Below are 12728 nucleotides of genomic sequence, written 5' to 3'. Positions count from 1 at the left end.
ATATAGTCATCCTCTCGGCAGACAAGGGCAATGCCACGGTCATCATGGATAAAGATTCATACAACAACAAAATCCTGGACCTGCTTAATGATGGGAGTTACTCCAAAATTAAAAACGATCCCACTAAAAGCCTAACGACAAAAACCAACAGTATCATCACGAGTTCGACTTCCCTAATCGAACCAAGCAAACGTCCCTCTCTAAAACCATCGGCGGCAAGACCTCCCAGACTCTATGGTCTTCCCAAAATCCATAAAGAAGGCACCCCGCTACGACCCATCGTGTCGACGATAAACTCTCCGACGTACAAACTAGCCCGTTTTCTATCAGATACTCTGCTCCCCTTCACAGGCAAGACCTCTTCGGCAGTACTCAACTCAACCCAATTAGTCTCTATGGTTAAGGACATGGTACTATCTCCTGATGACATCCTCGTCAGCTTTGATGTAGTATCTTTGTTTACCAAAGTCCCAGTACCGGACACCCTAACAATAATTGAGGACTTAGTCCAACATGGATTGAATTCTGATGTACCTGCGCTGGTTAGGCATTGCCTCACCAACACCTATTTTACCTGGAATGGCACCTTCTACAAACAGAATGAGGGTACCCCTATGGGCTCCCCCTTGTCACCAGTTATAGCCAACATGTTCATGGAAAAGTTTGAATCAGACGCCATCCAGACATCCACCCTGCGTCCTTCCCTGTGGAAGAGATATGTGGATGACACTTTCGTCATCTGGCCACATGGCCTCCCAGCATTGAACCACTTCTTGGACCACATCAATTCTAGACACCCATCTATCAGATTCACCATGGAAGTGGAGAAAGACGGTAAACTACCATTCTTGGATATTCTGTTTAAGAGGAGGCTTGACGGATCCTTGGGACATTCTGTCTACAGGAAAGCCACCCACACAAATTCCTACTTGAAACCGGATTCCCACCACCACCCATCTCAAAAGAATTCTCTCATCAAAACGCTATACCACAGAGCCCATGGCATTTCTGACCAACACCACCTGACTGATGAATTAAGACATGTACATCGGGCCCTCAGGATGAACGGATACTCTGACCGCACTATCCGCCAAGCTGTCTCTCCCACCACACAGAAACAACCACATGAAACTCTGACCAAAACTATCACGTTACCATACATAGCAGGCGTGACCAAAAAGATCTCCAAAATTCTAAACAAACATAAGATCCAAGTCCGATTCAGTACAGTGCATAAAATCCGTGATCTGATTCCATCTGTGAAGGATGTCGTTCCTGACTTACAGTATCCTGGAGTCTACAAATTGAGTTGCATTTGTGGTGATTGCTACATTGGAGAAACAAAACGTCATGTTGCTGATCGTGTCCGCGAGCACAAGTCAGATCTGAAACACGGCAGAACTGATTCTTCGGCCGTTGCCGATCATTGCTACAACTCGGCGGGCTCTCATGAAATTGTCTTTTCCGAGACCAAGGTTCTCTGCAAACCTCCGGGCTACCATCAAAGGTTTGTACACGAAGCCATACAAATATACAAACACAGACATAATTTCAACCGTGATGATGGGTACAAACTCAGTAATCACTGGAAAGATGTTATTAACCACGCAAAAAAGACTTAATTACACTTTTTGGACCATCTTATCTGACAGGCACTATTTTAATTTACTTCACCGAGTGTTAACATCCACAGTGTTTAACAGTAATCTCTTCATTGTTCTTTGATCACCGCTCGCCACGTTTCCATTCATTGTGTTGAGCACTACGTGATGTCTTTGATCACCGCTCGCCCTCCGTCCCGGCGCGTCTCCATTCATTGTGTTGAGCACTGCGTGCAGTCTTTGATCGCCGCTCGCCCTCCGTCCCGACACGTCTCCATTCATTGTGTTGAGCACTGCGTGCAGTCTTTGATCACCGCTCCTCCTCCCTCCCGATACGTTTCCATTCATTGGCTACCACAGCCTGATAAGCTCTCCCCCCCCCCCCTCTCCACCTCCCTTCAACTTGCTTATAAGGGATTACATCTTGAATCATTGCTTCACTTGATGCAGCTAATTCGGCTGTGACGGTCCCACCTGATGACGGAGACTTGTGTTGCCTCCGAAACGTCGTGAATTTTATTTTGTTTTGTTTTATTTTACTTTCATTAATTTTAATGTTTTTACCTACGTGACTTTACCGAAAAAACCTGAGAATATGAATCATTGCAGTCACGAAAGCTTCAAATCTAGAATTAATGCCCTCTACGGGGAGGAATTCCACCTATCTGTTAGAGTTTTTAACAGACAACGAGACAAGAAGTCACAGCTTCTCGAGACGCTGGCCTTCCTCAAGAGATGCCGCGATAACAAGGTAATACCCATCGCTTTCACACTCACATCCGCTGCTGTGTCCTCACCGAACTCCAAACAGATCTTATTTAAAGCTAGCCTATCACTAATCTCGGAGAGAATAAGGTTACTCCGATCTGAACTCGATAATTTAGACAAGACTCTCTTACAAACACATCTAATGTTAACACAAAAAATGTCACCTTCTGATTGGAACCACGTTGATAACATGACTTCTGCTTCTGCTGACTCAATGTCAGCCAAATGCAAAGCTAACCTGATTTCTAAATTCAACCTCCTATCTAAAAAGAAACCAGAGCCACACATCGCAAAGCTGGATGTTAACAAGACCGTGATTAATCAGAGTAACATTCCAATTTCTGACAATCTAAAAACGGTACTGGCCAAAGGACTAAATTTCGCCGTCACCCCTAAATATATACCAGTAGAGGATATGATTTCTCAGATTGATGTAGCCCTCAGAGGCATAGGACACATCCATGCGGATGTAGCAAGAGCTGAAATAGCTACTATTCTTAAGAATGCTAAGAAACCCACTAGTAACATCAGCAAAAACGAACGCTCTGAACTCGCGAATTTAAAAAAGAGAGATGATATAGTCATCCTCTCGGCAGACAAGGGCAATGCCACGGTCATCATGGATAAAGATTCATACAACAACAAAATCCTGGACCTGCTTAATGATGGGAGTTACTCCAAAATTAAAAACGATCCCACTAAAAGCCTAACGACAAAAACCAACAGTATCATCACGAGTTCGACTTCCCTAATCGAACCAAGCAAACGTCCCTCTCTAAAACCATCGGCGGCAAGACCTCCCAGACTCTATGGTCTTCCCAAAATCCATAAAGAAGGCACCCCGCTACGACCCATCGTGTCGACGATAAACTCTCCGACGTACAAACTAGCCCGTTTTCTATCAGATACTCTGCTCCCCTTCACAGGCAAGACCTCTTCGGCAGTACTCAACTCAACCCAATTAGTCTCTATGGTTAAGGACATGGTACTATCTCCTGATGACATCCTCGTCAGCTTTGATGTAGTATCTTTGTTTACCAAAGTCCCAGTACCGGACACCCTAACAATAATTGAGGACTTAGTCCAACATGGATTGAATTCTGATGTACCTGCGCTGGTTAGGCATTGCCTCACCAACACCTATTTTACCTGGAATGGCACCTTCTACAAACAGAATGAGGGTACCCCTATGGGCTCCCCCTTGTCACCAGTTATAGCCAACATGTTCATGGAAAAGTTTGAATCAGACGCCATCCAGACATCCACCCTGCGTCCTTCCCTGTGGAAGAGATATGTGGATGACACTTTCGTCATCTGGCCACATGGCCTCCCAGCATTGAACCACTTCTTGGACCACATCAATTCTAGACACCCATCTATCAGATTCACCATGGAAGTGGAGAAAGACGGTAAACTACCATTCTTGGATATTCTGTTTAAGAGGAGGCTTGACGGATCCTTGGGACATTCTGTCTACAGGAAAGCCACCCACACAAATTCCTACTTGAAACCGGATTCCCACCACCACCCATCTCAAAAGAATTCTCTCATCAAAACGCTATACCACAGAGCCCATGGCATTTCTGACCAACACCACCTGACTGATGAATTAAGACATGTACATCGGGCCCTCAGGATGAACGGATACTCTGACCGCACTATCCGCCAAGCTGTCTCTCCCACCACACAGAAACAACCACATGAAACTCTGACCAAAACTATCACGTTACCATACATAGCAGGCGTGACCAAAAAGATCTCCAAAATTCTAAACAAACATAAGATCCAAGTCCGATTCAGTACAGTGCATAAAATCCGTGATCTGATTCCATCTGTGAAGGATGTCGTTCCTGACTTACAGTATCCTGGAGTCTACAAATTGAGTTGCATTTGTGGTGATTGCTACATTGGAGAAACAAAACGTCATGTTGCTGATCGTGTCCGCGAGCACAAGTCAGATCTGAAACACGGCAGAACTGATTCTTCGGCCGTTGCCGATCATTGCTACAACTCGGCGGGCTCTCATGAAATTGTCTTTTCCGAGACCAAGGTTCTCTGCAAACCTCCGGGCTACCATCAAAGGTTTGTACACGAAGCCATACAAATATACAAACACAGACATAATTTCAACCGTGATGATGGGTACAAACTCAGTAATCACTGGAAAGATGTTATTAACCACGCAAAAAAGACTTAATTACACTTTTTGGACCATCTTATCTGACAGGCACTATTTTAATTTACTTCACCGAGTGTTAACATCCACAGTGTTTAACAGTAATCTCTTCATTGTTCTTTGATCACCGCTCGCCACGTTTCCATTCATTGTGTTGAGCACTACGTGATGTCTTTGATCACCGCTCGCCCTCCGTCCCGGCGCGTCTCCATTCATTGTGTTGAGCACTGCGTGCAGTCTTTGATCGCCGCTCGCCCTCCGTCCCGACACGTCTCCATTCATTGTGTTGAGCACTGCGTGCAGTCTTTGATCACCGCTCCTCCTCCCTCCCGATACGTTTCCATTCATTGGCTACCACAGCCTGATAAGCTCTCCCCCCCCCCCTCTCCACCTCCCTTCAACTTGCTTATAAGGGATTACATCTTGAATCATTGCTTCACTTGATGCAGCTAATTCGGCTGTGACGGTCCCACCTGATGACGGAGACTTGTGTTGCCTCCGAAACGTCGTGAATTTTATTTTGTTTTGTTTTATTTTACTTTCATTAATTTTAATGTTTTTACCTACGTGACTTTACCGAAAAAAACCTGAGAATATGAATCATTGCAGTCACGAAAGCTTCAAATCTAGAATTAATGCCCTCTACGGGGAGGAATTCCACCTATCTGTTAGAGTTTTTAACAGACAACGAGACAAGAAGTCACAGCTTCTCGAGACGCTGGCCTTCCTCAAGAGATGCCGCGATAACAAGGTAATACCCATCGCTTTCACACTCACATCCGCTGCTGTGTCCTCACCGAACTCCAAACAGATCTTATTTAAAGCTAGCCTATCACTAATCTCGGAGAGAATAAGGTTACTCCGATCTGAACTCGATAATTTAGACAAGACTCTCTTACAAACACATCTAATGTTAACACAAAAAATGTCACCTTCTGATTGGAACCACGTTGATAACATGACTTCTGCTTCTGCTGACTCAATGTCAGCCAAATGCAAAGCTAACCTGATTTCTAAATTCAACCTCCTATCTAAAAAGAAACCAGAGCCACACAGCGCAAAGCTGGATGTTAACAAGACCGTGATTAATCAGAGTAACATTCCAATTTCTGACAATCTAAAAACGGTACTGGCCAAAGGACTAAATTTCGCCGTCACCCCTAAATATATACCAGTAGAGGATATGATTTCTCAGATTGATGTAGCCCTCAGAGGCATAGGACACATCCATGCGGATGTAGCAAGAGCTGAAATAGCTACTATTCTTAAGAATGCTAAGAAACCCACTAGTATCATCAGCAAAAACGAACGCTCTGAACTCGCGAATTTAAAAAAGAGAGATGATATAGTCATCCTCTCGGCAGACAAGGGCAATGCCACGGTCATCATGGATAAAGATTCATACAACAACAAAATCCTGGACCTGCTTAATGATGGGAGTTACTCCAAAATTAAAAACGATCCCACTAAAAGCCTAACGACAAAAACCAACAGTATCATCACGAGTTCGACTTCCCTAATCGAACCAAGCAAACGTCCCTCTCTAAAACCATCGGCGGCAAGACCTCCCAGACTCTATGGTCTTCCCAAAATCCATAAAGAAGGCACCCCGCTACGACCCATCGTGTCGACGATAAACTCTCCGACGTACAAACTAGCCCGTTTTCTATCAGATACTCTGCTCCCCTTCACAGGCAAGACCTCTTCGGCAGTACTCAACTCAACCCAATTAGTCTCTATGGTTAAGGACATGGTACTATCTCCTGATGACATCCTCGTCAGCTTTGATGTAGTATCTTTGTTTACCAAAGTCCCAGTACCGGACACCCTAACAATAATTGAGGACTTAGTCCAACATGGATTGAATTCTGATGTACCTGCGCTGGTTAGGCATTGCCTCACCAACACCTATTTTACCTGGAATGGCACCTTCTACAAACAGAATGAGGGTACCCCTATGGGCTCCCCCTTGTCACCAGTTATAGCCAACATGTTCATGGAAAAGTTTGAATCAGACGCCATCCAGACATCCACCCTGCGTCCTTCCCTGTGGAAGAGATATGTGGATGACACTTTCGTCATCTGGCCACATGGCCTCCCAGCATTGAACCACTTCTTGGACCACATCAATTCTAGACACCCATCTATCAGATTCACCATGGAAGTGGAGAAAGACGGTAAACTACCATTCTTGGATATTCTGTTTAAGAGGAGGCTTGACGGATCCTTGGGACATTCTGTCTACAGGAAAGCCACCCACACAAATTCCTACTTGAAACCGGATTCCCACCACCACCCATCTCAAAAGAATTCTCTCATCAAAACGCTATACCACAGAGCCCATGGCATTTCTGACCAACACCACCTGACTGATGAATTAAGACATGTACATCGGGCCCTCAGGATGAACGGATACTCTGACCGCACTATCCGCCAAGCTGTCTCTCCCACCACACAGAAACAACCACATGAAACTCTGACCAAAACTATCACGTTACCATACATAGCAGGCGTGACCAAAAAGATCTCCAAAATTCTAAACAAACATAAGATCCAAGTCCGATTCAGTACAGTGCATAAAATCCGTGATCTGATTCCATCTGTGAAGGATGTCGTTCCTGACTTACAGTATCCTGGAGTCTACAAATTGAGTTGCATTTGTGGTGATTGCTACATTGGAGAAACAAAACGTCATGTTGCTGATCGTGTCCGCGAGCACAAGTCAGATCTGAAACACGGCAGAACTGATTCTTCGGCCGTTGCCGATCATTGCTACAACTCGGCGGGCTCTCATGAAATTGTCTTTTCCGAGACCAAGGTTCTCTGCAAACCTCCGGGCTACCATCAAAGGTTTGTACACGAAGCCATACAAATATACAAACACAGACATAATTTCAACCGTGATGATGGGTACAAACTCAGTAATCACTGGAAAGATGTTATTAACCACGCAAAAAAGACTTAATTACACTTTTTGGACCATCTTATCTGACAGGCACTATTTTAATTTACTTCACCGAGTGTTAACATCCACAGTGTTTAACAGTAATCTCTTCATTGTTCTTTGATCACCGCTCGCCACGTTTCCATTCATTGTGTTGAGCACTACGTGATGTCTTTGATCACCGCTCGCCCTCCGTCCCGGCGCGTCTCCATTCATTGTGTTGAGCACTGCGTGCAGTCTTTGATCGCCGCTCGCCCTCCGTCCCGACACGTCTCCATTCATTGTGTTGAGCACTGCGTGCAGTCTTTGATCACCGCTCCTCCTCCCTCCCGATACGTTTCCATTCATTGGCTACCACAGCCTGATAAGCTCTCCCCCCCCCCCCTCTCCACCTCCCTTCAACTTGCTTATAAGGGATTACATCTTGAATCATTGCTTCACTTGATGCAGCTAATTCGGCTGTGACGGTCCCACCTGATGACGGAGACTTGTGTTGCCTCCGAAACGTCGTGAATTTTATTTTGTTTTGTTTTATTTTACTTTCATTAATTTTAATGTTTTTACCTACGTGACTTTACCGAAAAAAACCTGAGAATATGAATCATTGCAGTCACGAAAGCTTCAAATCTAGAATTTAAATCGAAATTCAATGGGCAATGTTAGTGTGTGGGCAACGTGGGTCTGCGGGCAATGGTAGGTCTACAAAGGTATCCCAATGCCACGTCATTCGTGGAGATATTTTACGATACTTTCCTAGCGGGATGGCTGAAGGGGGGTGGGGGGTAGGGGGTGGGGGGTGGGGGGCGGGGGAGGGAGACGAACCCGGAAGACGAAGGTGGCTCCGCCACCCCCGCCGCCGCCTCCCGCCCACCAGCTGACGCTGCCGTTGGTGCGATGTTCCTCCTCGATCCGATCGGACTCCCCGAGACAGATCTCCTGGATGTCCTCGACCGTCTAGAGCGGCACGACAGGGCGAACAGCTTCAGACAGGGCGAGCAACTTTAAACGGTGAAGATCTTTGGAGGTGCCACGGTGGCTAGGAGATGTTGACTACCTCGCCTGGTGTGCAGGAGGTCGTGGGTTCGATCCAGACCCTGACGCCTGCTGCTGTATATTTGGAGTTTGCGTGTCTCTCTCTCATCATCATCACAGTGGCTAGGAGATGTGAACTACCTCGCCTGATATACAGGAGGTCGTGGGTTCGATCCAGACCCTGATGCCTGCTGCTGTATATTTGGAGTTTCCAAGTCCCTCTCTCCCTGTGGTCAGATGGATTTATCTCTGGACAACTTCTGAGACTCAACGGGCCAAATTAAATAATATGGGGGGGGGGGGGGGCGGGGGGCTCGGCTCACCGAGGGGCAGGCGTCCTCGCCCTGCTGGCCCACGAGGAGGTGCAGCACCTCGTCCTGGTAGAGCGTGAAGATGGCCGCGATGAAGACGCCGTGCGACCGCTGGTTGCTGTTCTTGCCGCCGCTGCCGCCCGCGGCGCCGTACGCGGAGATCCTGGGAGAGCGGGCGGCGAGCTTCTCAAGACAAAGATCCCCCGCGTAGCCTTAACAGACTGTTGGGGCAAGTGCTGTTAGCGAGCAACGCCTATGAAGGCCGGCGCGGCACACGAGGCGATGTTTTTAACACACTGAACCAGGCACTCATTTGCGGCTGAGTCGACCTAGGGGACGCCCAGACACCGGTTGAGATATTCGCTACAGGTGTTGGTGTTGGCCGTGAGTGGGAATTGAACTCAGCACGCCGGGTTCGTAGCGCAGCGTAGCGCTAACCGCTACGCTACCGCTCCCTGTAAACACGATAACCCCCATAGCCACAACTGGAAACTTACCAACCGTGTTCTAGATTTGAAGCTTTCGTGACTGCAAGGAATCATCTTCTTAGGTTTTTTCGGTAAAGTCACGTAGGTAAAACATCAAAATGAATGAAAATAAAATAAAATAAAAAATCACGGCCTCCGAAACGTCGTGATTTTTTATTTTATTTTATTTTATTTTCATTCATTTTGATGTTTTACCTACGTGACTTTACCGAAAAAACCTAAGAAGATGTTACCAACCGTGGGCTGGGGGGCAAGGGAGGGGATGGGGGTGACGGGGCGGGGGGGCAAGGGCACCTGGGGGGCAGTGGTACCCGACTACTTGAGTCCATTTGGTACTTGCGTTGAGGAAGTGCCGTGACCCTGGCTCTCAACCGTTGACACAGAATCAGAATCTGTATTTACCCTGGAGGAATCCGATGAGCCATGAAGCTCTTTTTCACACGCTGTCCCACGGCAGTGATAAACCAGAGTGGCCTGCTGGATTCGAACCGCGAACCTCTTCTGCTGCAACAAGCGCTGAATCTGGCTTGGGGCCCATCAGGGCCAGGGGCTAACGACGCGGTCGATGCGCGTGCGACGTCTTACGCTCCACGCCCTAGCGACCAGCGTGGTGAAGTATGGTCAAATAACCACCCCACCAACTGCATAGACGCGAGACGCTCATCCAGCAGTGGATTGACAGAGCACCGGCACGCGTACAGGGGGACTTGCACACGGACAAATGTGATTATTCATAAGCGCCCTGGTGACGTGAAAATTGGGCAGAAAAGGGTAGCGGCACATCGAATCCGCGAATCCACATTCATCTGAAAATGATATCCTGACAAATCCACACCAGCCCTGCAACTCAGACATCCTCGATACCAATCTTATTTAAAGTGTCAGCGCAGCCCCAAGCGCAGTGCTGTCCGTGGTATTCCTCGGGTAGGGCTCTTGCCGCTAACCACGAAGCTCTCCCGTGTCGTTCGGCGTGAAGTCCGACGTTTTGCCCCGCGTGCCGGGAGCTTTTTCAGGAGCTGAAGCGGCCAGGTGGTTCAAAGATGCGGAGAGAGCTGAGTTGGAGTCTGGGGTTTAGCCACCGGTGATTAGAAGTGCAGTGAGTTGATGGTTTTCACTCGGTCACTGATGACTTGCACAGAGACCCATAGGTCTTTTTTAGACCCATAGGGAAACAAACTTGGAGAGCCATGGGCTCGACAGAGAGCCGCAGAGCCATTTAGAGACCCATATACTCATCCGGAGACCCAAAGACTTGTTTTCAACCCATTTAAAAACTTAGCGACCGCATAGACTCACGCGTAGACCGACAAAGTTGTGATCAAACCATAAAGTGTAGAGAGCTGATGGTCTCAACCTGGTCACTGAATTTCGCGCAATTCCAGCTGCATGAATAATATCAATAACAAGTATAACCCGTAAAAACAAAGTTTTTCACTATAAATCCTTTATGTGCGTGGCGGCTAGAGTCCTCTCGTCCTCTGGCTTGAGATGGATGCCACCTATGGGTCAGATGATTGCATGGCACCATTAAGCAATTGGTAATTAAATATAATATTTTTGTCCTAAAAAGTGTAAAATTTTGGAAAAAAAATTTCCACGAACATTAATTGTCACGCACAACGAGTCTGTGTGGAAAATGTCAGCTCGATTAGATCACGGGAAGTGGGTTAAAAAACGACCGAAAGATTTGCACGGTCGTAAGCAAGCAAGCAATCAAGCGCGCAAGTGAACTTAATATAAAGGATTTTAAAAAGCCCTATATTGGCCAGATTGCCGAATGACGGAGGCTCTCAGCAGGGCAGGGATGCGTTGGGCCCCAAGTGCGGAGAAAGGGGCCTTATCGAGGTGACTTCAGAAGTAGCTCTGCAATGTCAACCTCTGGGTGCCGCTCTCTGACACAGGGGTGATGCACCGCTGCCTGCAAGAGTACCCAAAGGAAATATTTCGTTTATGTTTTCCTTATCTTGGAAACATGACACCGATAGCGACAACCGGAATATAATTGGTGAGAAAAAAAAAGGTGACAGATGACGTTTTTTTGTAAAAAAATATAAGAAAATAAATCGCAAAAAAATATTGCTACATATCTCCTGGTGTCATTAACGGGTGAAGATTTCCCCGGACACACCAACGTACGCGGCCGCTGGGTGATGTGACGATGCCCGCGATCTCTGAATGTCATTGATCGGCTTCGTGGGGATGGGAATCCCACACCCACCCACCCACCCCCACACACCCCCCCACCCTTCCCCACACCCCCAATCATTCCCTCGTCTCGTGTTGTCGCTTCCTTGAATTGACCACTGCACCTGTCGCAGACGATCGGCTATTACACGGCAAGCCTCGGCCACTCTGCGTCTTAGCCAGAGAGAGGGTCTTGGTCTGACGAGAGACCTTTCCTCCCGCGTGAATGTTGTTGTTGTTGTTGTTAATTTTAAAATGAATTGAGCGACTAAACTTGCATGGGTAGAGGACTCCGCAGGGTTCGGGCAATTGCCGGACGCCCAATTGCGAACTACGTCTAGAGACGACACGTGACCACTACCGGGCCACCACTACGACTGTGCCTGGGTATTTCCGTCCCGATCTGCGCAAACCCTTGGTTCGGATGCTTCACTCTCACCGACAATGGCCGTTCGCCACGAAAGTGGCGGCGATGTCACCACGGCGCTTATGCCAGGCTAGGTGCACACTGAGGCCACTGTGAAATGTTGAAGGCTCGCTGCTGGCAGGAGGTCACGGGGCAGACCCAGCATGATTACCACCACCACCACCACCGTGACCATCACCACCACTATGACCACCACCACCAAGACCATCACCACTGTGACCACCACAATGACCACCACCATCACCACCACCAAGATCATCACCACGACCACAACTACTGTGACCACCACCACCATGACCACCACGACTACCATCACCACCGTGACCATCACCACCACCACGACCATCACCACCACCGTGACCATCACCACCACCGTGACCATCACCACCACCACGACCATCACCACCACCGTGACCATCACCACCACCGTGACCATCACCACCACTGTGACCACCACCACTGTGACCACCACCATCATGACCACCACCACCACCATGACCACCACCACCGTGACCACCACCACCGTGACCACCACCACCGTGACCATCACCACCACTGTGACCACCACCACTGTGACCACCACCATCATGACCACCACCACCACCATGACCACCACTACCACCGTGACCACCACCATCATGACCACCACCACCGTGACCACCACCATCATGACCACCACCACTGTGACCACCACCACCATCATGACCACCACCACGACCACCACGACCACAACCACTGTGACCACGACCACCACGACCACAACCACTGTGACCACGACCACCACGACCACAACCACT

At 47.9% G+C, this 12728-nt stretch overlaps 1 protein-coding gene across 1 annotated transcript in view; it reads right to left on the bottom strand.

Annotated features, from left to right (window-relative positions):
- Nucleotides 1-12728, bottom strand: part of LOC144941761 (uncharacterized) — a 92122-nt gene that overhangs the window by 42246 nt on the left and 37148 nt on the right. The window contains exons 8-9 of the mRNA XM_078868183.1: nucleotides 8845-8995; nucleotides 8312-8443 (exon numbers count right to left, since the gene is read on the bottom strand). Coding sequence (XP_078724309.1) covers nucleotides 8312-8443; nucleotides 8845-8995 — 283 coding nt within the window. The remainder of the gene's footprint in view (nucleotides 1-8311; nucleotides 8444-8844; nucleotides 8996-12728) is intronic.

This window comes from Lampetra fluviatilis, chromosome 25 (assembly GCF_964198595.1).
Source record: "Lampetra fluviatilis chromosome 25, kcLamFluv1.1, whole genome shotgun sequence".
Taxonomy (NCBI): Eukaryota; Metazoa; Chordata; class Hyperoartia; order Petromyzontiformes; family Petromyzontidae; genus Lampetra; species Lampetra fluviatilis.
The sequence above is the reverse complement of the archived record's forward strand: the minus strand, read 5'-3'. Positions and strand labels throughout refer to the sequence as shown.